Source organism: Mustela erminea, chromosome 18, assembly GCF_009829155.1.
Source record: "Mustela erminea isolate mMusErm1 chromosome 18, mMusErm1.Pri, whole genome shotgun sequence".
Taxonomy (NCBI): Eukaryota; Metazoa; Chordata; class Mammalia; order Carnivora; family Mustelidae; genus Mustela; species Mustela erminea.
The window spans coordinates 24,518,393-24,543,250 of NC_045631.1; the positions used below are offsets into that span (position 1 = coordinate 24,518,393).

The 24,858-nt window shown below is 52.5% G+C and overlaps 1 protein-coding gene across 3 annotated transcripts; it reads right to left on the bottom strand.

Annotated features, from left to right (window-relative positions):
- Positions 1-6: 6 nt before the first annotated feature.
- MMP28 (matrix metallopeptidase 28) lies at positions 7-24,742 on the bottom strand. Of its 3 annotated transcripts, none has more exons than XM_032321515.1 (8): positions 24,283-24,740; positions 11,490-11,569; positions 11,147-11,334; positions 5,942-6,166; positions 3,686-3,931; positions 2,253-2,402; positions 1,783-1,950; positions 7-996 (listed from the first exon to the last, which is right to left on the bottom strand). In XM_032321515.1, exons 1-8 carry the CDS (start codon positions 24,391-24,393, stop codon positions 602-604), a joined length of 1,563 nt encoding a protein of 520 aa, XP_032177406.1. In that variant the 5' UTR covers positions 24,394-24,740; the 3' UTR covers positions 7-601. The 3 variants fall into 3 exon arrangements, with proteins under 3 accessions (XP_032177406.1, XP_032177407.1, XP_032177408.1); XM_032321517.1 differs by having other exon boundaries at positions 612-862; XM_032321516.1 differs by lacking the exon at positions 2,253-2,402 and having other exon boundaries at positions 24,283-24,742.
- Between the last annotated feature and the right edge of the window lie 116 nt (positions 24,743-24,858).

Below are 24,858 nucleotides of genomic sequence, written 5' to 3' on the forward strand. Positions count from 1 at the left end.
GGCTGATGCCTGCTTTGGGGCCCACGAGATGGGGGCTCCACTTTATTTCAGCCCCCCCCCCCAAATGGCACCCAGCAGGCCTGCTCTGGGTGCTGACCTCCCACTATTACCCCTAAAGGCTCTCTGAGGTTGGAAATCCTTGCACCCAACCCACCCAAGTTTCCTGGGGTGAGGCTTCTCATTTAAAAAGACACAATTCTCCAAAAACTGAGCCAGGAGGTCCTGAGAGGAAGGAGACAGTCTTGCGAAGTGGTCCCAACCTCTCCATCGAGTTCTGCACCCTCCCTAGCTGCCCAGTGCTGTTGCCTCCCAGACAGAAGTGTACCTTTAGCAGAAGAAACAAAATCCCTAAGGCTTGGGGAGGAGAGTCCTTCAGGGGAAGGGCTGTAGGGTTGGAGACCCTTAATGGTTTCTCCTTGGATTGATCCCTTAAAGATTGATGTCTGAAGAGCACAAAGCCATTCTCCAGGGCACAAATGCAAACTTTCCTGCCTGGTCTTATGCAGGGAGGTTCGGAGGCTTCCAAGACAGGTCCTTCTCCTGGGGCAGAGGATACACGTTGGCCAGGAGGGCACCAGCAATTCACTAAGGGGTGGGAGCATCAGAAGAGGGCGCCCCCCGAATTGGCATGCCAGCAGCCCATCCAGGGCAGCTCTGCGGCCCAGCGGCCCGAGGTGGTCACACGTAGTTTGGCCTGGTCAAGGCGCCAGTAGCGGTCATCTCTGAAGAAGATGATTGAACCATCCGGCCGTGGCAGGGCACCGCTGACCTCCTCGGGGACACCACCCCAGTCCCGCAGGCCTCGGGGGTAGTAGGGCTCCACCTGCAGTCCGTCTGGGGCCAGCACGTAGTAGCGGGCACCCTTGAAGAGGACGAGTCGGCCCAGAGGAGGGAAGAAGAGGGCGGCGTCGGGGTGGCGGGGCAGGCCCCCTGCCCTGCACAACTGTGGTGAACCCCACACTGGCTTGGGGCCCTGGAACCTCCAGCATCGGCTCCCTGTAGGGCATCGGGAGAGCCAGGGTGAGCTGGTGGCTGTCCCCCTTTGGTCGTCCACCTCACCTCTGTCCCCCCAGACCCGTGTTCCCCCTCATGTTGGAGACCAACGTGGTCAGTACTTGTGATCATCAAAATGGATCCCACGGTACTAGTAATTTCGTTATACCCAGTTAAGGAGGGACGGTGGTGGCCAACTTCCAGCAGGTGTCAGCAGAGGGCAGACAGCGCTGCGGGGGCATCTCCCTGAATGGCCAGTGGACCACAGGAAAGGCCAGTCACCACCGTTTCTGCGGATAGTTCTATGAGGGCAGGGATTTCTGTTTTTTTCACGACTGTATCCCAACACCCCCAACTGTGTCTGATGCGTAAAAGGCAATATTTGTTGGATGAGTGAAACTATTTACCCAAATATACTGCACACTCCTTGTGATATGTTTTAATCCTCCTTCCCCAACACACTTGGATTATTTTTCCCATTCGAGATAACTCAAGTCCAAGTGACAGGCCCAACCTCACACAGCCAGGATTCCAAGGAAGCAGGATTTTTCTGTTGGATTGCGGAGCTCAGGAGTGGTCCTCTGCTCTCCTCTGCGGCCCTCCCACCCTTTCTCTCTGGGACAACCTCAACACCCATGCCCTGCAATCCATCACTGAAGGAACCTCCTGGTAGAGTTCCCTGGGGCCACAGGTTCAGAGTGGAATCGGGACTCCACCCCTCTTTTGACTTGGGAGAGAACACCTCCCTTCTCCAGGCCTCAATTTTCTCATCTGCCCCAAGGCTGGTACCTTTGAAGAAGTAGAAGTCTCCATTGTCCAATGATACGGCAGCAGCCTCAATGTGGGGGGGCAGCCCCGCCCACCTATCCTGTAGTGGGCGTGGCTCTGAGACGTTGCCATCCGCGGACACCTCCCAGAAGTGGCTTCCTTGAAAAATGTACAGTCTCTGTTGCCCATCTGTCCGGAGACAAGAGAGTTGAGTGACCATCAGCCTCTCCCTGCCTTTCTAGGGAAGGTGCTTTTCTAGAACCAGCTTCCCAGACTCAGGAGAGAGGATGTAGTGAGCACAGCTGGGAAGGCATGCAGGAGGAAGCAAGTGTTTTGCTTGGCATTGGCTTGCTACCCCTGCAGAATGCTTGTGGCTTGGGATTTCTGGATTTTTTAATTCTTAACCCCACCTCGTATTCCAGCTCTGGAGACCCCTAGAGATGTGGAGGAGGAAGGAAAAAGGCAGCAAGGCACAGGTGGGACCATCTTACCTACAGTGATGGCATCAAAGGAAGAGTGGCAATATTTAGGACCCTGGATTTCGGGGCGCCTTCCCTGTGGTCTGTGGGGGTCCCAGGCCTCAAAGTCAGTGAACAGTTTTCCTGGGAGCTGGATGGCCACGGAGCCCCCCTGGGGCTTCCCTTCATGGGGAAGGAGAGAAGAGGGAGAGAACACACACTGGTTGGGGCGTGTGTGGAGGGCTCAAGACCTCTCTTCTGGTTCCTTCTGTCGTTATCTAGTTTGAGAAGCAGGGGGGTGGGGGAGTCTAAAAGTTTCCTTGGTTGTTATTAACCGTAGCACTAAACTCAAAAGTCTTCTCTCCTACTGAACAGCGTAGGAAAGAGGCCTCTACTGAGCTAAAACTGGAGTGGCAGACCACCCAAGAGTCAGGCACTAAGAGCAGAAGGTTCTCTTCCCTGAGTCCTGGGCAACACAGATGGCATGAGGGCAGGGTTCAGGGTTTGGGCTGCAATAGTTAGAGCAATCATAATAATTACATCATTATACTTATGAGAGTGAGGCAGGGTCCAACAAGCTTGGGATTTGGCACCAGGTCCTGCATTGTGGTCTACAACTTTCTAGCTGTGTGACCTTAGACAAGTTACCTAACCTCTCTGAGCCCGGTTCTCCCCATCTGTGGAAAAAGATACCTCATGAGTGTGTTAAGTGCCCGGCAGATAGTATACACTCACGAAACTGCAGCTGTTCCGGATGGTTTCTTAGGCCACTGAGAAGTTGGTACCCCTACTAGCGCAACAGCCCTGTGAGGTAAGCAGGGCCTCAATGATTATCCCCTTTCTCAGAAGGTAAAACTGAGAGCTCTCAGAGGGGAAATGCTTTGCCTAAGAGCAACTGCTTATCAGGAATCCCATGGTGATTGAACCCAGGGCTCTAGCCCTGCCGACGCACTGGGCACTCTGAGCTGTGGCTGGCTGGGTGGTAGCCCTGGCCAGTTCATTCTGAAAGGGGTCGGGATGGGGGGGTAACCTCGGCTGGGTCTACCTCCAGACAGAGGCCCAGGCTTGGTGGGAAGCGGGCACCAGCCTCAGGGAGGGGGAAGGCTGGAGGAGGGCAAGAGGAGCAGGAACGTGGGCTGGGATGGGGGAAGAGGTGGGACCGGACACTGGGTCTGGGTGATGGGGCAGCGATGGGAGAGGAACTGCCGAGGCCGAGACTGGGGTTGGGCAGGACTGGGGAATGGAGCGCCAGGCAGTGCGGTGCGTGGGACCTGATTGGGATGGAGAGGCCAGGCACGGGGGGCTTTTTTGGATGTGAGGGGAGCCCGCGGCTTCGGGATCGCGAGGGACCGTTGACGGGGAGGCCGGATTCCCACGCTTGGGGCGGGGGGCTCCTGCTCGCCGCGCGGGCGTGCGGGCCCCGGGGCTGGAACGGGGGACCGGCGGTGGACAGGGCGGGGGCTCACCATACAGGCCCTGCACGGCCAGCACGTCGTCCCAGCTGAGCAGCGCGTCGCGGCCCAGCCTCTTGTAGTATGGCGCCATGAGCGCGCGCGGCGCAGGCGAGTGCGGCAGGCCGAGCGTGTGGCCGATCTCGTGCGCCAGCACCACGAACAGGTTGCGCCCGCGGCGGCGGGTCAGGGACCAGCGCTCGTCGCGGTCGAAGTGCGCTTCGCCCCGGCGGGGCAGGAAGGCGTGCGCCAGGGCGCCCCCTGCAGGCGGCGCGGGGGGGTGGTCAGTGGGAGCGCTACCGCCAGCCACGCCCCCCACGTTCCCACCGTCCCGTGCGGAGCCCCAGGGGTGGGTGTGGTTATTTTCAGCTGCACAATTTCCCTCCTCATGACCTGGCAGAGGTTCAAGTGGGCAGCCCTGAACCGAAGACTAGGCTGTGGGGTGTGGACGCCTGGGAGGCAGCGTGGTGTACAGACCCCATGGGTTTCCATCCCTGTTTCCCTGTTTACTAGCTATGTGACCTTGGGCCAGTCGCTCCCCCTCTGATCTGAAATGGGAATGATGATAATGAGCTGCTTCTTCCTCACGGGGTTGTTCTGGGGATTACAGAGGACTGAGTCTCTATACGAGTAGATTATGCATAATACTTAGTGCCTAGCCCATGAGGAATGCTACACGGAAAGTATTTTCACAAAGATCTAGAATAGGTAGAGTGGTTATCCCAGACAGAGGTAGGCACGATGGGGCCCTCTGAATGTTGGTAATGTCGATTCTTGATCTGGGTGCTGGGTATGTTTATGGGTATATATAGTCTTTAATAAAAAGCACATTTTTGTGTTCTTGCCTTCCTCTGTGGGGCCCCTCTGTGGGTCTCTACCTCCTCGCTCTAGTAGGAGTGAGCAGAGGGAAGGAACAGACAGGATCAGTGATGTTGGAGCTTGTGGCATGTCCCGGGGGGCTTATCAGCTACACAATTCCAAGGCCCTCACATGTCACAATTCACTTTTTGCAGGGTCCACAGTCAGCAAAGGGCAGGGTGATAATGTTGGTCTAGAAGCCTGCGGAGGGCACTTCCTGCATTGCCTTCTTGGAGTCCAGGCCAAAGGGGATTGACTGCTGTTAGAGGAGAGTTGCCTGGGGTGAGAAGTCTCCGGGGATGGGGCCGTGTGAGTGTAGGAGGAATACATGCCTCCTGTTTTGAACATGCCTTGAGCTGTCAGAGCAGTGTTAGCCCTTTCGGTTCACTCCTCACAATAATCCTGGGAGACAGATGGCAGGTTTCAGAGAGAGAGAACACCTCAACTCAGAAAAGACAAAGCACCTGCCGCAGATCGGAGAGCTTTCTCCCAGTCTGGTATGGTCTTAGCCGCCAGACTCCAGCAGGGCACGGGAATGTACATTTCATGTAGATATCAGGGCTGACTGGAGTTACATGCAGGAGCACATATATGTTATGTGTGGATTCGTGAAAAGCTTAGATTTCTGCCAGTCCTATCCCCAGTCCCAGCAACAGGACCTGGGCATGGACTTTGCTGGGAGTGGGCCTGATGCAAAGCAGAGCAGCATGAGGGAGGTGAGGGCCCACATTCCCTGGAGTTCCCACTGGGGTGAAGGGGCCCAATCAGGGCTCCTTTCCTCGTTAGGGCATGGAGGGGGCTGGTGGGGTGGGAGGCTGATGCACAAGTAGCCTGCAGTCAGGTTTTGAAGGCCTGTGTTGGGCAGAGTAGGAGGAGAGCAGGTTAAACTGCTGCCATAAGCCTTTTAGGTTGGGGACAAACAGAAGAATTGGCTGGGTTGTGGGAACGCAAAGCACTTCTATGGTGGGTAAGGGACAGAACGCCTCTTACCCTGTGGCAGTGACTGTGGTAGTGGGTTTGGGGAGGGCAAGAGTTGGGTAGCGGTGGCCTCTGGATGTTTGTAGGGTGGTGGTCGTGAGAACATCCGCTTTTGGAGAACAGGGGAGGCACAGGTCTGTCTAGAAGCAGAGGATGGGTGATGGGACCTCAGAAGCTTCTTCCAGAAAATACTCTGGAATTTGCAAAGCACTCTCCATGCAGAACCTCATCTTGCTATCCCTTCAGTCACGTGCCACATAATTGGGCAGAAACCATTGCTCCCATTCTACAGGGGAGGAGACTGAGGGTTCTTTGAAGGGAGATCCAGTTTGCCCAAGGCTGAATGGAAAGCAAAGGCCCCATTGCCCTCCCCAGACTGCGTCTCCCAGCTGGGTTCCCCTCCTGCCATGGGAGAGAGAGGCTCTGTGTCAGCACCTGGGCCATCAAAGGCATTGCCCAGCCCGTCGTTGTGGTCCCCTTGGAAGAAGGTGAGGCGGATGTCAGCGGGGACTGTGGCTGGAGCTTCCCAGAACTGCAGCGCTGAGACGTTGCTCCACAGTTGAAAGGCGGCACGCACGGCCCCGCGAACTGCCGGTTCCGGGAGGTGCTGTGGCCAGTTCACCAGGCGGTAGGAGAGGAGCTGCTTGTACCACTTGCTGCCTGCAGGCCGGAGAGGCCATGTCAGTCTTACCTACCTGTGGAGCCCGGGGCTAGTCCCCAGGGACCCATATGAGGCGGCGTTGGCTCTCCTCCAGGGAGTCCTGGATTTGAAGGGGAAAGACACAGCCCTTGTCCTGGGAAGAGCCCATCTGGCTGGGGAGACACTGCTCTTGAGCCGACAGGACTACCCTGGTCCCAGAGAGTCCCCAGTCTAGTGGCTTGGCCTGGGGAGGTCCCTAGGGGATATGTGACCTCTGCCCAGGAAAAGCCCCCAACCTAAGGAATCTCTGGTCCGGGTCTTCTTTCTCACAGCCTCGGCTGAACCTGAAAACTGTTCTGCATGTCTTGGTGGCAGCAAATCCCTACCCCTGGCTGCTGTGTCAGGGGGTGGAGGAGAGATGGGGCCGACAGGGCCACAGCTGTGACCCCCTCTCACCCCTTCGTCCCCTCCACCTCTCACACCCGCCTGCCCCTCCCATTCCAGTGCCGCAGGCCTGCTGCCCACCAGCTACCAAGACCCGTTTATTAGAGGTCTTTCCCTGACCCCTAGCCCTCCCCCTCACTTCCTTAGGGATTCTGGAGAGCTCCAAGGTGTAAACAAATCAGAACACAGGGTGTGTTTTGTCACTCACTGAGACTGGAGAGAAATTTTTCCATCTCCACTTAGTTATGAGCTTCTATGCCTTTGCCCAGAACTGCAGTTCCTCCCTTGGACCTAAGACGCTGGCCTCTTGCCCAAGCCTCATGTCTACTGAGACCCCCTGCAGCCCACAGCACACCCAGGACCAGGGTGCTTAGAAAGTCCAGATCCCGAGTTTTTCACGGGCTATTTCTGAGCCTTGTAAAGCTCAGGGGCTGAGACTGTGACCCCAGCTAAAACACTCACAGCTCAGAGCCAGGCCTCATGGGTCCAGGGGCTGCAAAACTATCATGTGGTTTTTGGGGTCTCAGTTTCCCAACTGGATCACAGTTCCTGAGGTATGGGTGACAAATAGGCAGGCTAGGCCAGTGGGCACAGCCCTCTCTCTCCCTGGAGGAAAAATCGAAGGTTCAGACCACCTGCCCTTTTGCCTCCGGGAAGTCCTTGCCTAAACCAAGGCGGGGAGGGCTGAAGTCATGGAAGGCTGGCCCCCTGCTTCTCCAACCTTTCTGCTCTCTTGTGGGGAAGTTGAGACGAGGGGAAGGGACCTGCCCAGGGTCACAGAGTGAGTGAGTAGCCGAGCTAGGCCCTGAGCTCAGGCCCCGACATCTGACCTAGCGAGCCCTCCACTACACCACACAGGTAAGCAGACACATTTGTTAAGACTCAAGACTTAGAAATTTGCCTGAACATCGCTCCTGTGGGTCAAAGCAGGGGCTCTGCTTGAGCTGAAATTCTCCAGATGGGAGGGAGGGTGGTCAAGAGCCGAGGAGCTGAGTGCCCTTTCCCTCCCTATCCCCGGGGGGGACGTGGGGGAGGGGAATGTCTTTTCTCCCACCCTGAGCCAAGCTCCATTCAAGGCAATGCTGCCTTCCCAGGCCTGTTTGGCCTGGCAGTCATCCAACCTCTCCCAGCCAGTGACCAACCCTCAGGGAGGGAAGAGGGAAGGATTCTTAGGAAGGGAGGGAGACACGGAGGGTGGAGGGAAGGCCTGGGATCCAGAGGAGACTCGGAGGGCTCTGGACTGGCTGCCGCGGGGCACTTCCAGACCCTGCTGGGGCTGACTGACTCCCAGACCCTCCCCGCCCACCTTCAAGCCCCCAGAAGTGTGAGAAAGCTCCTTCTGCCTCTTTGCCTCCGAGGGGGGCTTCACTTGGCCCCGGCAAAAAAGGGAGAGGGTGGGCAGTTCTCTCACTCTAGCTAGGTAAGGTGACAGCTTGCAGGATACAAGTCCTCTGTGAACGTGTGTGTGTGTCTGCATGCGTGTCTCTGGAGGAGGGCAGGGAGGGCTTATAGGTACATGACTGAGAGAAAATGGATAATTTTCCTTGGGAGGGGTTGTTGGTATGCCTGCCAAAAAGGAAGACCCCCCCCCTTCACCCACCACCTACCCCCACCAGCAGCCTGAGGCCTCTCTCTGTCCTCTTCCTGAGGTAGGTCCTTACAGAGCAGGCTGGCTACCTGGGGCCCCATCCTGAACCCTGGCCCAGGTGAGGCTGGATTCTGCAATGACCCTAGGCCACAGAAGCACCTGGCAGTGCACCCCCCACGCCTTTGCCCCAAAATCCAAAAGGGAAGAGGGAAGGAAAAGGACATGGGGAAGAGTGGACACCTAGACACCTTGCCTTGGGGAGGACCCTGGAGTCCTGACTCCCAAAAGGCAACGGATACTGTGGAAAGAAGGCTGGTCGGAATCCCAGCACTTCTACTCGCGAGCTTACAGAGCAAATTATGGAATCTCTCCAAACCTTGGTTTCCTTATTTGCCAAGTGTGGTTGGTAAGACTTACTTGTGGTGAAAACAAGAAGGCAAATGAACTAGCAGCATACAGCTGCCAGGCACGTGGTGGGTGCTCGGTAAATGCCTCCTCCTGTCTCCTTCCTTTTCCACCCCGGGACCCCCCCACAACGCACCCCAGCTCCATGGGGGACTGAGGGGGATTGAAAATCTCCCCTGCAGGCACACCTGGAATGAGACTGCCAGACTGAGCAAATAAAAACATGGAACACCTGGTTACATTTGAATATTAGATAAATCATGTTTTTGTATAAAAGTGAGCACAAAGCAATGATTTGCTGCTCATCTGACATCCAGATTTACCTGGATGTCTTATATTTTATCCAGCAACCCTACTCTGGAACCCGATGTTGTCAGGAGAGCATTCGCCCACAGAGTAGACAGTCACTGGCCTAGAAATCCACATCATTTTTACGGCACCCACCCGTGTTCTGGGGTTTCTCACATGTGGCATCTCACTCAGGCCTCCCAGGGATGAGAAGGCTTGGCCACACTCTGGCTCTGGTTCTGGGGAAATTTCCTCAGCTCTTTGTCCCCTTAGTTTGCCTCTCTGTAAAATGAGGATAATGATGGTCCTTATCTCCTAGAGTTGTTATGGGATGACGTGGCTTAACCCATTTAGAGCCACACTTGGCATATCATAGACGCTCAGGAAGGGTCAACTGTTATTAAACACATTCTCCAAAGGAAGGCATAGGAAGCGTTCAGTGCCTGCCAAGCATACAGCTCCTTTCTAGGGAAGGTCTTCTCACTCGGGGTAAAAGAAGTGAAGCTGCTGTGGTTCAGGTTATGAACAAGAGGGGAAAGTCTCCATCTAACCTGAGCCACTGCTGTCTGAACTAGGGGTCACGGTCAGACAGTGACATGGGGCCAGGCTAGTTGCGCAAGGCTACCAAAGATGCCTTTGCTGGAATCTCTGTTCCAAATGGATGCTCCAAATTGAACAGCGCCAAGTGGGTTCCATCAGCGACTCCCTGGAGAAGGCAGGAGAAGATGCTGCCAGAAGAAAGGATCTAGGATGCTCAGGCTGTGCCTGGATGGCCCGAGAGGCAGCATCCCAACTCTCTGGGAGACCGCCTGTAGCTGGGAAATGCCACTGCTGAGGCTGTGTATAGGGCCGCCCCACCTTCCACTGCCAGCCCCTTCCCCTTGCTGATCGGGGCCCATTTCTACTTTGCAACCAGAAAGGGCCTATGTCTTAGATGAGGAAATGGAGCATGACACACTGCCGATCCCAGAGCCCCAGCTCCTGGAATGCTGCCTCCGCTCATGCTACGACTTTCTTCTAGCTCTGTGGTCCAGAAACATGGTGGGATGCAGAACATGTGGATATCAAGGACTTCTGGACCCCAGCGTCCAGACCCCATTACTGCTATCCTCCAAGAGCTGAGGGGAACGGCCCACAGCTTCCTTCTGGATCAGCAAAGAAATAAAAACGACCTATGAACCTTGTGTTCTGTTCACAAGGGATATTGTTGGTGCAAGCAGCTAAGGCAATTTAAGAGGCAATGGCCCAAAGTGCTCGTAGTAAACTTGGTTACAGATGAAAACCTGACTCGACAGCCCCATCTTGTTAGAAATCCTAAAAACTGCAGAAATCAGTCAGAGAAAATTAGACTTAGTACAAAGAAGATGTTAAAATTAAACACAGGAAAACTTGATGGTGATGAAGAATTGAGAGAAGAATCAGAACTTCATAAATCTTAGGTCCGTAACATTTGATCCTAGAAGACTGAATCAGGACAAAAGGGAGGAAGAGGAGGTGAAGGAAAGATAAAACAAAAACTACAAAAGGAGAATCACAATGGTAGAAACCCCGATGTATACAATGAGCAGTGATGAAATGTCTCCAATAGGCAAATCCACAGAAACAGAAAGCAGATGGGTGGTTGTCAGGGGCTGGGGGAGGGGGCAAGAAGCAGGGGAGGGGGAAGGGAGAGGGGAAAAGGGAAGGGAGTGACCACTAGAGAACATGGGGTTTCTTTTGGAGGTGATGAACACATTCTAGAATTGGATTATGGTAATGGTTGCACAATTCTGCAAATATACTAAAAACCACTGAGTTGTACACTTCCAATGGGTATATTTTATGGCATGTGAATTCTGTTCCAGTAAGGCTGCTCAAAGCATGCTATAGACAAAATAAAACTGACTGGTAAATCACATCTTTGTTGAATCACTCTTACGAAAAAAGAATAAATCCCGATGAGAACAACTTTGGGAAAACACAAGGCAAAATGCTGGCAACAGTTCACAGCGTAACCAACTGACCCAGGAATGAAGGGGGCTCGATGGGGCTTGTCCCAGGAAACATCGGCATAATGAAAATTCATCCATGTCTGTAAAATTCTGATTTAAATGTCTGTGTTCCCAAACATGGCCCTCCACTTGACCTGTCCTGTTCACCCGCTGCTCTCCCCTCTCCTGTCCTAGGGAAGAGGACACTGACAAAGCCCAGTCCCAGGCTGGGCTGGTTTGTCCTCTGGCCGTGGGACTTCTGGGCGTGGGGAATCCCAGCTTAGCTAGATTTCAACAGGGCTCACCTTGCTTTGCAAAGCGTTTCTTACGCCTCATTTTGGCCCGGCGTCCGGCGAACAGGGCACTAACCCTCTCGGTCCAGGCCGCCTGACTGTCTGTGTCTGCCACCCCACAGCGGGGCCGCATCATCTGGCGCAGGGTGGCAGGGTCTAGCGTGCCGCTGATGGGCAGCTGAGATACCCACTGGAACTTCCTGTCAGGAGGAATTGAGATAAAGGAGCACAGCGGGAGGGTGAGGAGTGGGGGTGAGGGCAAAGAGCTTCCCAGGAGACAGCGGGAGGCTGGCAGAGGGGGGAGGGGAGGGAGCAATGGAGTGTGACCCTCTGGCACCCCCAAATCCCCACATACCTGATGGCGTTGCTGAATCTTGCCGCGGTGAGGTCTTTGGGGACCTGCTCATTGAGATATCCATACTTCTCCAGAAATGCCTGGTGGGGAGAGGAGTGTCAGTTTTCCCACAGTGTGGCATCCTCTTCCCTCCCTTGGTCTCCGAGGGTCGAGGGTCGGTGGCACATGATCAGGCCTAGTCCCAATGAGGTCTATGAGCTCTAGGAGAAGGAGTCCTGGGACCAAAGCCAGAAGGACAGAAACTCCGTTCCAGCCCACCATTGACTAGCTTGATGGTCTTGGGCAAGTCACTCAATGGGTCCAAACTTTAGCTTCCTTAATTCTCAAACTGACCGAGCTGTCCCTCCCCAGAGTATTTCCCAGCACAATCAGGGATCTGGAGAGGCAGGCTGGATGAGCAGAGTTAGGGGCTCTGGAATCACAAGCCGGCCTGGGTTTAAATCCCAGTTAGCAAAAACTATTTCTCTAAATGGCAGGTTTCTTAACTGTAAAAGGGGCTTAGAAACAGTACATAACATACAGGTTTTCCTGATGAGGCTTGATCACAATAGAGTGTACAAGGCACTTAACACAGGGCCTGTCACTGGGGAGGGGCTCCAGACAGAGCAGTTTTATAAGTATAAATGTGTGCTCAGCTCTGCTCCTGAAACATCTCACCTGTCTAGGGGGGTGCCCTGTATTGATCAGAAGTGGGGCCAGTCACCTGCAGGCTCTGCCATGCCTGGCTTGGGAATTAATTTTCTCTCTATTCTGGCTTCTTCCTAAACAATTCACCTACCCCCAAATGCAGACACATATAAGGCCCTAGGAACGACAGATGCACTTGCCCTCAACTCTATGGTTTGTATAAAAACTTGTCTCCTTAGAAAAGTTGTTTATGGGGGCACCTGGGTGGCTCAGTGGGTTAAAGCCTCTGCCTTCGGCTCAGGTCATGATCTCAGGGTCCTGGGATGGAGCCCCACATCGGCCTCTCTGCTCAGCAGGGAGCCTGCTTCCTCCACTCTCTCTGCCTGCTTCTCTGCCTACTTGTGATCTCCGTCTATCAAATAAATAAATAAAATCTTAAAAAAAAAAAAGGTGCTTATGGGGGGGCACTTGGGTGACTCAGTTGGATAAGTGTCTGCATTCATCTCAGGCCATGATCTCAGGGTCCTGGGATTGAGCCCTGTGTCATGTTCCCTCTAAGCCGGGAGTCTGCTTATCCCTGTCCCTCTGCCCCTCTGCCCCGCTTGTGCTTGCGCACTCTCTCTCTCTCTCATTCTGTCTCAGATTTAAAAAAAAAAAAAAGTGTTGAGGGGCACCCTGAATGGCTCAGGGGTCTGAGCCTCTGCCTTTGGCTCAGATCGTGATCTCAGGACCCTGGGATCAAGCCCTGCATCGGGCTCTCTGCTCAGCAGAGAGCCTACTTCCCCCTCTCTCTGCCTACTTGTGATCTCTCTCTCTGTCAAATAAATAAATAAAATCTTAAAAAAAATAATGTTGGGACACCTGGGTGGCTCAGGTGGTTAAGCATCTGCATTTGGCTCAGGTCATGATCCCAGGGTCCTGGACTAGGATTCCCGCACCAGGATTCTTGCTTAGTGCAGAGCCTGCTTCTCCCTTTGCCTGCCTTTCCCTCTGCTTGGGCTATCACACTGACAAATAAACAAATATTTATTTAATATAAATATAATATACTATAATATATAATAAATAAATAAATAAATCAAATAATAAAATCTTTAAAAAAATAGTGTCGGCTCAGGTCATGATCTCAGGGTCCTGGGATCGAGCCCTGCAACAGGCTTTCTGCTGGGGTTGGGGAAGCCTGCTTCCCCCACCCCCTGCCTACCTCTCTGCCTACTTGTCATCTCTCTCTCTCTCTCTCTGTCAATTAAATAAATAAATAATCTTTAAAAAAAAAAAAAAAGAAACTTGCAACTTCCTCTTTTCAGTCACTCACTTGTGAATTTATACAATGTACGATGTACACCGTCAGGTACAATGACCAACAAGCCTTGTGGATAGAGACAGATGGTAGAAATATGCACCTCAAGCAAAGGAGGCAGTTCGGGTGCTATAAAGAAAAGAAATTGGGTGATGTGATTGAGAATAATTTTTTTTTAAGATTTTATTTATTTATTTGACAGAGAGAGATCACAAGTAGGCAGAGAGGCAGGCAGAGAGAGAGAAGGGGAAGCAGGCTCCCTGCTGAGCAGAGAGCCTGATACGGGGCTCAACATCAGGACCTTAGGATCATGACCTGAGCCGAAAGCAGAGGCTTTAACTCACTGAGCCAGCCAGGCACCCCAACTGAGAATAATTTAAAGAGAGCTTTTCTATCAGGGAGGTCAGGGAAGGACCCTGTGAAAAGATGATCGTTAATGTGAGTCGTGAAGAATGAGAAGTGCTGGCTTGCAGCGAGGTGGCAAAGGCTGTTGCAGGCGGAGGAGCATCAGGCGCAGAGCCCGGAGCTAGGAACCAGGGTGAGGGCTCTCAGGAACCGAGGAAGGCTAGAGCGCAGTGAACGTGAAGAAGCAGGACATGCGATGAAGCCGCAGGGAGAGAGGCAGAACTGCTACCCACGGTAGGGAATGGGAACCTTCGTTTAGTCCTGATCAGGTGGCCTGACTGTGAGGGCTGACAGAGAGTAATCCGGGACGGCTTATGTTTGCCTTGGAGGGTGAAGCTAGAGACCATGTAAGGAAACCAGAGGAGGGGCAGAAGGGGGTGGATTAAAAATAAGATACACACTCTGATGTCAACCGGCATTAGTTGTATGATCCCGGAGCTCAAGGGAGAAGCCAGAACCTTCCATCATGTGATGGCAGTGGACCCGGATGTGACCTCCCCCCCTCCCCCCGAGGAAGTTAGTGGGCCTAGAGAACATCTCATGGCCCAAATGCCTTTTCGCCCCCCATGCCCTTACCCACCTAGAAGCTGCTCTCTCCGCAACCACATATGTGGAGGCCATTGGTGAGAAGTGTGGGACTCATCATCCTTACCTCTCACCAGCCCTGCCCTTCGGGGAAACAATGCGCTTGGCTCCCTGCTTGCCCTGTCCCTGAGAAAGCCTCATCGATGGATGAAAAGAAACATCACCTCGGCTGTTTAATTCTTATACAGACACATATCGTCTCTCCATGGTGAGCCCTCCTGGCTGTGTTACCTATGGGAAATCATTTTCTGTCTTCCTTGTTCTCTTACTCACTTTTCTTTGCTGCGTTTCTTGAATCGGCTCCAATCACGGCTGCTGCCTTAAGGAGAAGGCGCAAACTGAGAACAAAACCAGACACGAAGAGCCAGGATGGGCAAGCTCCTAAACCTTTGCAAATATCCAGCTTGGGCTTTGTGAATTTCATTATATCCGCCCTCAGCGACCTCCACACCCACTTCTCAATAAAGCCACTTTCCATAAGGAACCCTTGTTCTAGACAAGGGAACACTTCCCAAGTCCATTTCGTTATTTTTCTACACTAATTTATTCGTATGTCAGTACTATTTTCTTTTTCTCCCTTTCCAAATTTGCACTATTGGGGGAGGCATAATGGATTAAAGGAGTTCTAGTGGCTTAATCTGGAAAACCATTTATTGCCCAAAATAGCGTGGCATCATGGAATAGCCACCGGGCTTGGAATCAAGAATCTGTTCCCAACCCTTACTCTGGGTGGCCAGGGACAAATCACTTAGCATCTCTGATGCTGCTGCTTCTTTTTCTTCTTCTTCTGTTTCTTCACTTGCAATGGGAAAACAAGAATAAACCCACAGGATTCTCCGAAGGATTTTAATTTATTTTATTTTTAAAGATTTTACTTATTTGTTTGTCAGAGAACAAGCAGAGGGAGCAGCAGGCAGAGGGAGAAGCAGGCTCCCTGCTAAACAAGGAGCCTGATGCAGGACTCAATCCCAAGACCCTGCAATCATGAACTGAGCCAAAGGGATGCTTAACAGGCTGAGCCACCCAGGTGTCCCAATTCTCAGGAGGATTAAGTAAAGCAATGCCTATCTAGCATACTTAGTAAATATTCCATGAACAGCTGACCTAGTTGATTTACCTTAGTAGAAAAATTAAGACTTTCGGAATACAACCTGTCTGTAAGATGGGAACTGCTCAGAACCAGGCGGTAACAGCTCTGTTCTCAAGTCAGCTCTACCTTAGACTTGCCTCGCCCCAGCCAAGTGCCTGATTCTCTTCTTGCCTCCACCCCTTCCCTTGGTGCGGATGGGTAGAGTGGCTTTCTAAAGGAAGTCGGAAATTCAGTGTCCCCTTTGAAGCCGATTTGCTGAGTGACTTAGGAGAGACTGGGTCACAGGCTAACAGGCTGGCACTCCCTGTGCTCCTCCCCCCAAACCCACCCATCCCTTATCAGAAAGTTGGCTCTGATTCTGGAACTGTGAAGCCTTGGACAGAGCAGAAGGGAGGGGATATTGACTAGCGGCGTCTCCTGTTTCCTGGCTGGGCTGCCGTGCATGGTACTTTGGCAGGCAAGGTGGCCTGGAGGGCAGGATGAGGGTGGAGGCTTTTTTGAGGGGTCTATCAGAGGGGAAGTCCTGGGCCTCTCTTCCTGACTGGTCTCTGGCACCCTGTGGGTTACAAAGGCAGAGCTGAATTCCCAGGAGGCAGTGTGAGAGTGTGAGCACGAGACCAGGCCAAGAATGAGAAAAATTAATTTTAAGAATTTGACATTTTGTATTTCCATAAAAGCACTTAACTATTTTTTTTTTTTTTAAGATTTTACTTATGCATTTGAGGGGCGCCTGGGTTGCTCAGTCATTAAGCATCTGACTGTGGCTCAGGTCATGATCTTGGGGTCCTGGGATTGAGCCCCGAGTTGGGCTTCCTGCTCAGCAGGGAGCCTGCTTCTCCCTCTCCCACTCCTGCTTGTGTTCCCTCTCTCGCTGTGTCTCTCTGTGTCAAAGAAATAAAATCTTTTTAAAAAATATTTTATTTATTTATTTGTCAGAGAGAGAGAGAGAGCACACAAGCAAAGGGAACAGCAGGCAGAGGGAGAAGCAGACTCCCAGCTGAGCAAGGAGCCCAATGGCGGGACTCCTCAATCCTAGGACCCTGGGATCGCAACCTGCGCTGAAGGCAGATGCTTAACCGACTGAGCCACGCAGGTGTCCCATAAATCTTAAAGAAAAAGAAAAGATTTTATTTAGTCACTTGAGAGTGAGAGAGAGAGAGAGAGAGCACAAGGTGGAGGGGAGTGAGGGGCAGAGGAAGAGGGACAAGCAGAGTCCCCACTGAGCAGGGAGTCTGATGCAGGACTCCATCCCAGGACCACGGGATCATGACCTGAGCTGAGGGCAGACCCTTAACCGACTGGACCAACCTGGTGCCCCTCAGTCAAGTATTACAATAGCAATTACCAGAACTTAAGGATTCCCTTTCATTTATATTATTTTTTTAAAGATTTTATTTATTTATTTGAGAGAGAGACAGTGAGAGAGAGCATGAGCGAGGAGAAGGTCAGAGGGAGAAGCAGACTCCCCGTGGAGCTGGGAGCCCGATGCGGGACTCGATCCCGAGACTCCCGGATCATGACCTGAGCCGAAGGCAGTCGTCCAACCAACTGAGCCACCCAGGCATCCCCATTTATATTATTTTTAATACGAACATTCATATTTTTAATATAAACATTTTAAAATTACATGTAGGAAGGGGGGCCTTCACATCCTCAGGGCTGCGTGCTCTAAAGTTCTGTTGGGTGAAGGCCGAAGCCCCATCGCGGGCTGAGGGGGAGGCATGGTCGAGACACGCTCTGCTCCTGCAGCTGTCCCTAACCCTCTCTGCAAGCCCATCTACCAAGCCTCCGTTTTCCTCCGCAAAGGTGACAGAAATGGCCTGTCTGCATGGGAGAAAGAGCGGGGGGGTGGGGCAGGTGACAGCATGGTGAAGGGGTCCCAGAAAGAGACACAGGACGAGGACGGGGAGCTCCTGTTTTCATTCCAGCTCGACTACTATTGCCTTGGAGGGTCATTTCCCTTCCAGGCTGGAGGTTCCCTAGGGCTTGTCTTATATTCTCTTAGGGACCCCCTGAGCTCTCCCTGGGGTCACCCCCGTCCCTCTGCACGGAGGCTGTATCCTGGCTGCTCCCCTCTGCCTTGCAGTTCCAAACACAGGCTTTTCTCTTTGCCCCATTCTCCACCCATCCTCTCTCCCGGGGAGGCTAAGGCTTAAGCTGAGTGGAGAGGAAGCTGCAGGACCATGCCCTTCTGTGATTCACCCTACTCAGGCCTAAAAGCTTGTGACAACCTGCCTCACCCACTTGGTCAGGGCTGGGGCTACTTCCCTGGGGAGTCGCCTCTGAAAAGTCCTGGGAGTGGCGGTGGTGTCTGAGTAAAATGAAAATGGTTCTTCCAGGGACCCAGAAAGCTGAATCAGTGGAATCAGAACCCTTGAGGTTCTGGTCCCGCATCTGTCCTGACTTGTCATGGGAGGGTATGTAGAGCCCAGCCCACTCAGTGCCCAAGGGATGGGGAAATTTCTGGCCATTGTAGCAATGAGGTGTAGCAAAATAAATGGAGGCCCAAGTCAAGAACTCTGAGTCACTGGCCTACAGGGCAAGAGCCCTGGGCTGTGTCTTGAGTTTTATTCCTGTGCTACTAAGAAGTGTCTGTCCTTAGGCAAGTTCTGTTCCTCTCTGGGCTTCTGTTTATTTCTTTACTTACTTACTTTTTTTTTTTTAATCTTTTATTTATTTGAGAGAGAGAGTGAGCATGAGCGAGGGGAGGGTCAAAGAGAGAAGGAGAAGCAGACTCCCCATTGAGCAGGGAGCCCGATGACGCGGGGCTCCATCCCAGGACCCAGAGATCATGATCTGAGCCGGAAGCAGATGCTTAACCAACTGAACCACTCAGGCACACCTGGGCCTCCATTTCTTCTTCTATAAAATGAGAAGGTTGGATTAGAGCTAAAATATACTCCAGCTTCATCTATTATCATAGCCTTGCTTCTGCAGCTGATTAGCTGTGTGAGCTATGGCAAAGTTGCTTAACCTCTCTGTGCCTCAAAGTGTGACATACAGGTAAGAATGCTTTAGCTTTCTCACAGGAGTGTCGTGAAAATCCAGTAAGAAGACAAGATGCTCTGGGAAAGCTTTATGACAGTTGTCCCATTAAAAATGTTGTTTTCCCACTATAGTCACAGAGCTTTACTGCTGGAAAGGAAGCTTGTTAGGTAAGTCTAGGAAGGGCAGGTCTCAGTTTTATGTCTGCAGAGTGGCTGTGACACCCTTCATAATCAAAGAACTGCAGGAGCAAAACCAAGAGAGGAATTCTCCAGCAGACTCCCTGATGAGCCAAGCATGGGGGCTGACATGGGGTTCGATCTCCCCACTCTGAGATCATGACCTGAACTGAAAGCAAGAGTCGGGTGCATATCCTACTGAGACACCCAGGCGCCCTGAGACCAAGAATTTTTAAATTGCAAAAAGGCAAGATCGTGCGGAAATCATGTTGCTCTACCTATGACTTTTCTATCTCATGTTACATTTAATTATGATTTTAGTCTTTTCATAGTGACTCTACGTGATTGTCTTTGTCATTCAATACATCTTGAGCACTATTAGCCAAGTCAAGATGCAAGGGATGATAGCTGGCGTTCTGCCTTGGCATGTTCTATATATAAAAATATTTTTCTGGTAATCAGGAACATGACAAGTCCTTGACTAGTATAGAATTTTTAAGAGTTCTACACCTTTGACCTTCCCAATCTCCTTGCATAAACATAGGCAGGACAGGCGTTGCTAATCCCATGTTAAAGATGAGAAAAGTAAGTCTCAGGGGAGAAAGCAGAGTTTTGCTAAAGGCTCTCAGGGGAGCAACAGAACCAGTCCTTGAGTTCAGATCCTCTGATGCTTATCCCAGGACGTCTTATTTCACATTCAAACAAGTAACTCAGAGGATTTACAACTGGAGGCACAGGGGCCAGATGGCTCTCCCTACTGGATGCTCAAATGAGAAAAAGGTAAAACTGGGGATGTTTCTAGCTGAACTCCTTCTGTCTCCTCTGTAAGCAGGTCCAGGGCCAGAGCAGAGGAAAGAAGCTGCTTCGGTGGTGGGCTCTGGCTTTCAGTAGAGGCTGGGATCACATCTCCCATCACACCCCAAACAGGACATCTGACAAGCCACAGGTGTGCAATGGGGCTTAAGCCTGTTCCTTTTGCTCTCTGGCTCTTGGGTTCTACTGAAGGTCTAGGGGCAGTGGGACCAGCTGGGACCCTTCCCTTTTATTGAGAGCAAATGCCTCCCTTTCCCTCTGTCTGACTCCCTTTATCTTCTCCTCCTTACTCTTGTTCCTAGTCTCATATTCACAAAGTTCTGTGTGGGTGTAGCCTGGATAACCTCTTATCCCCACTCCTTTCATTTTTTTGTCCTTAAGGAAGTTGGAAAAGATTAGCTGGCCAGTCTCCATCCAGACTGCTCTTGTACTTTTTTCTCAGGCCAAATACTCGTACTGTGTGGACCCATGGTCCTCACTACACTTGCAGGGCTACATGTAGGGCACAAAATCATGCCCTAAAGGCTGGATTTAGGGAGAGCTGTCCACCCATCTCCCCACTGTGGTCATGCTTCCCCACCCAGCTTTTGCCAGATCCCTTGGTTTTCCAACTAGTTTGACAACTGCTTTTCCACCAGCTCGTGGTCCTCTGGGACCCTCCAGAGCCTCTTCAGCACTTCTGTTCACTCTGCACCCATGAGCCACTCCTCCGCTCAGCTCTTGGGAACAGCTTCCACACCCAGGCTTCTGGGTTTCTGACTCACAAAAAGTCAAATGAATGGCTCTGGGTGTGAGAAACAGACACTGCATCTGGGGGTGGTTACTCCACAGAAGCTGCAGTGTTTCCCTGGAGAGACGAACTAGCCAGCTCCTTGCTGTGCTGGCGTACTGGGAGGAGCTGTGCAGATCTGCGTAGACCACCAAATGGAAGGTAGGTTCTGACATATCCCCGGGTGTTTAAAGAGGGTCCAGGGGAAACACAGTAGGTAGCTCCCCAGGGACAGTCCGTGTCACCCAAGTACAGGATAGGGCCTGATTGCGAGTGGGAGGGGGGCCAAGGTGATGAGGTCAGCGTTAACTCTCAATCTTGCAACTCAGCAGTGGAGGCCCTTCCTCCCCACTAGCGTCGAGAGCAGCCCTAGTTTTCCCAAGTGGGCAACAATGAACTCGTTCATAATGCAGCTTTGTAAGTGGTCTGTCTCCTCCCAGGCAAAGCCCACTTTGGAAAACCCTCAACTTTATTGTTTTGTATGCATACAAGGGACACATACTGGCAGGCAGGCACACAGGGCACACAGACCTCGGAACACAGACACATACAGACAGACAGACAGACACAGACACACAGGCAGATGAAAAACACACACGCACACAAAGGTGCTGGCATACAAACATACCAAAGCCAAAGAATGTTAGTGCAAAGAGAGTCCCTGAAGAAGCTTGACTCTTACTTTACAGAGGAGGAAACTGTCGCCTGCAGGGGGGTACTAGTTTAAGATCACACAGCTGGTTTTTATGATGTCTTTCTTTCTCTGTCCTGAACTCTGCACTTTGCCCATAAGCTCAGCAGGAGCGCTGTGCTTTGCTTGGGGTCTAGCTCTCTACACCCCCGTCAGGGCATTAGACCCGAGCAAAGAGCCGGGGTGATCATGGGGCTCACTTTTGTGGTTTCCTTCTGCGGATGGTTGTACTTCCCCAAATGACCACAGTGACACCTCCCATTCCCATGCTCTTTTTACAGTGACTTCAGCGTCCCTGCCACCAACTGTGGGGTCTATGTTCCCTCCCCTTGACCTGGAGTGTGTGACTTGCTCCAGCCGGTGGGGAACAGCAGAAGGGATGCTATGAACTTCGTCAACTCAGTCATGAAGTCATGCTTGTCCTCGCTTTCACTCTCTCTCTCTCTTTCGGAACACTCATCCTGGAGACCCAACGACCATGTCTGGGCCCAAACTAGCCCACCTGGAGAACCCATGTGGGGACGCCCCCAGGAGAGAACGGTGGCCCCCAGCTGACAGCCAGAGAGGTGAGTAAAGAGCCTTGCGATGACTCCATCCCCCAACTTTGTAGAGCAGAGACAAGCTGCCCTCATGCGCCCTGTTTGAAATTCTGATCCACAGTATCTATGAACATAATACATGTTTGTTTTACTTCACTAAGTTCTGGGGTGATTTATAATGTTGTCATAGTAACTGCAACACCATCTCTTAGGGATGATAACTCTGTGCTGCCTGTTGTCCGATGCTGAAAATAGTTGCCGTACATATTTTGTCCTGTGTTATTGTTCTTGGAGAGCTAGTCACTGAACCAGTACTTCATTTTATTTTATTTTATTTTTTTACAGATTTTTATATATTTATTTGAGAGACAGAGCAAGTGAGCATGAGTGAGGAAAGGGGTAGAGGGACAAGCAGACTCCCCACTGAGCGGGGGTGGTCCCAAGATCCTGAGATCATGACCTGAGCTGAATTCAGACGCTTAATCCACGGAGCCACCCAGGTGCCCTGACCAAGCTGGGACTTAAGTCTGAAGCTCTATTCTCTAAAATAATGATAAAGATAATAACAATAACAAGAATATTGAGAGCAGCTTCCTTTTGACTGTTTGCTATGTACTAGGCACTGTGCTAAGCATTTTATGCACGTTATCTCAATGAAACCACACAGCAGTCTTATGAAATAGACATTGTTAACCTCCATTGTACAGAGAAGAAACCCAAGGTTCAGAGAGATTGAATGATTCACTGATGGTTTGCACACACGTCTGTCTGAGACTGAAACTCATGCAACTGACCATTTACAGAAGTGCATATAGACACACTAACACCACCGAATTGCATATGTATACATATATATGTACATGCATAGGCATATAGAGACACATACACATTTCAAGTTTATATTTCTTGTTCTCAGAGCTAAAAATTCCCATCCCCCAATTATGTTAAAAAGACTGCAAGAGACTCAATCTGCTTAGTATTATGCTTTCCAAGCACACCCCAATATAAAATTCTCTCCATCTGGGGCCACCACAGGCATGGGCGGCAGAGAGATTGTCTCTGTTCTCCTGCCAAGGATTGCCTGGGACCCGGACTTGGGGGGGAGGTGGGGCGGTACTCTTAATAGGACTTGGCTTGGTAGAAGGAAGCCTTCTCCTGGGGCCGTGAGGACTGTGTACTTGATGTTGTAAGATTCTAAATTCAGTGAAACAGAGTGACTCCCAAGTGTGTGAAAGCAGAGAGTCAAAACAAGAGACCATGCTTGGAAGCGGAGGTGGTGGCCCCCATTGTTGAAACAGGGTCATTTCCAAATATCCCAGAACAGTGATAGGAGCTGGCTGCTGGAAGGAAGAGCCATTCCGTTCCGTAAGGGCTTCTTCATTCTGGAGGTTTCTTAGATTCAGCATGCCAACTTCTAGGGAACGGGAATAGGAGGGTACTGAGAAGTTCTGGACTGGCAGTTTTATTTTTTTTTTAAGATTTTATTTACTTATTTGACACACAGAGAGAGACATCAAGAAAGGGAATACAAGCAGGGGAGTGGGAGAGGGAGAAGCAGGTCTCCCGCTGAGCAGGGAGCCAGATGTGGGGCTCCATCCCAGGACGCTGGGATCATGACCTGAGCCAAAGGCAGATGCTTAACAATTGAGCCACCCAGGCGCCCCTGGACTGGCAGTTTTAGAGCAAGAATGAGACACTTAGGGAGCAAGAGTCTCAGAGCAGAGCACCAGGCTCAGGAATTTAGAACTCCTTAAAATAGTGGAGACCCCAGGGTGCCTGAGTGACTCAGTGGGTTAAAGCTTCTGCCTTCGGCTCAGGTCATGATCCCAGGGTCCTGAGGTTGAGCCCCCCAACGGGCTCTCTGCTCAGCAGGGAGCCTGCATACCACCCCCCCCACACCTCCCCCCCCCCCCCGCCTGCCTCTCTGCCTACTTGTGATCTTTGTCTCTCTGTCAAATAAATAAATAAAATCTTAAAAAAAAAAATAGTGGAGACCCCAGTCCTAATCTTGAGAATAGATAACAACACAGAGATGCTTCTTTGGGGGAAGAAAAAAGTGATACTCATGTATTACAATCACCTTTATCTGGAAAATAGATACCCCAAGTAGATCCCCGTCCCTGCCTCCAAAGAGCTCCCCCTGTGAAACCTACAACAAGCAGGTGAGTCCCGAGCAGGACAATGAAATGAGAAGTGTTTAAGTTTCGCCACCACTCCCTGCCCCCTTTCTCAAGTTCAGTCCAGAAGCACTGTTCCAAAGCTCCTTAGAAGGAGTTCTTGGGACTCTAATACTCTTACCCATTTTACAGGTTAAGAAACTAGTGCCGAGCTTCGATGCCGCCTGGCTCAAGCTGGGCAGTGGCAGCCCCAGCCCAGTGCCGTCTCCTGTGTCCCCGCCAGTCAGCGGTATCCGCTCCACCTCACCCATCTAGGGGGCTCCGCAGCCTCCGGAAAGGCTCGGGGCATCCGATGAATGAACTGCCAAGTCTCCGCAGCCTAGGCGGTGAGGGACAGTAGACTGCGCCAAAAAGGGGTGCAGGGGCTGTCTCTCTCTCAGCCGTTGCCCACCTGTCCCATCATGTCGCTCCCTCCCCACCCCCCGCCCGGTCCGGAAAAATCAATGCAGATCCCGGCGCCTGTGTGGTCCCAGCTCTGGCACGGGGGAGAACGCTCCCTCGGCTCTTTGTGTGCGGACAGGGAGAAGGTAACGCAGATTGCCGGCTCCGATGAGACGGCCCAGTGGCCCGACTGCAAAGTTCTGGAGGGTCTCTAGCACGCGGCCCCCTCTCTGCCCCGCACGCATCCTTTACCTCCGCCTCCCTGCGCAGCTCCTGGCCTCCGCGCTCGGAGAACTGGGCGTCCAGGCCGCCCCACAGCAGTAGCTGCAGGGCGCGCAGCAGGAGGCCGACACGCGCCGCCATCTCGCCGCGGCTCCTGCCGCCCGGCGCGGGCGCGTGGGGAGTCCACGCGCGCAAAGCTGCTCAAGGCGGTTAGCGGCGCCCGGGACCCCCTGAGTGCTCTGGCTCTGCGCCGCCCCTCCCGGCTGAGTGGGAACGCCCGGGGGCGTGGGGTGGCTCGCGGGTGCTCGGGCTCCAAGCGCAGGGCCGCCCCTCTGAGGGCGTCGCCGGGAGCCGGCCCGAAGTGGTGCAGCCTCGGCAGTGCCTGCCTGCGGATTGTCGGCCCCGGGACCCGGAGGGCAAGGGAGGAAGGGAGGGAGGGAGGGGCGGGGGCCGCATGCCGGCCCCACCCACTCCGCCCCGCCGCTGGAACGCACGGCGGTCCCGGAGCCTCTTCCGCAGGCTCCACAGCTTGGCCCGATGCCCACCGCCGCCCTGCCCACCGGTTCTCTTGCCAGCCACCTCCAGCTGATCCGGATCTCTCCGGGG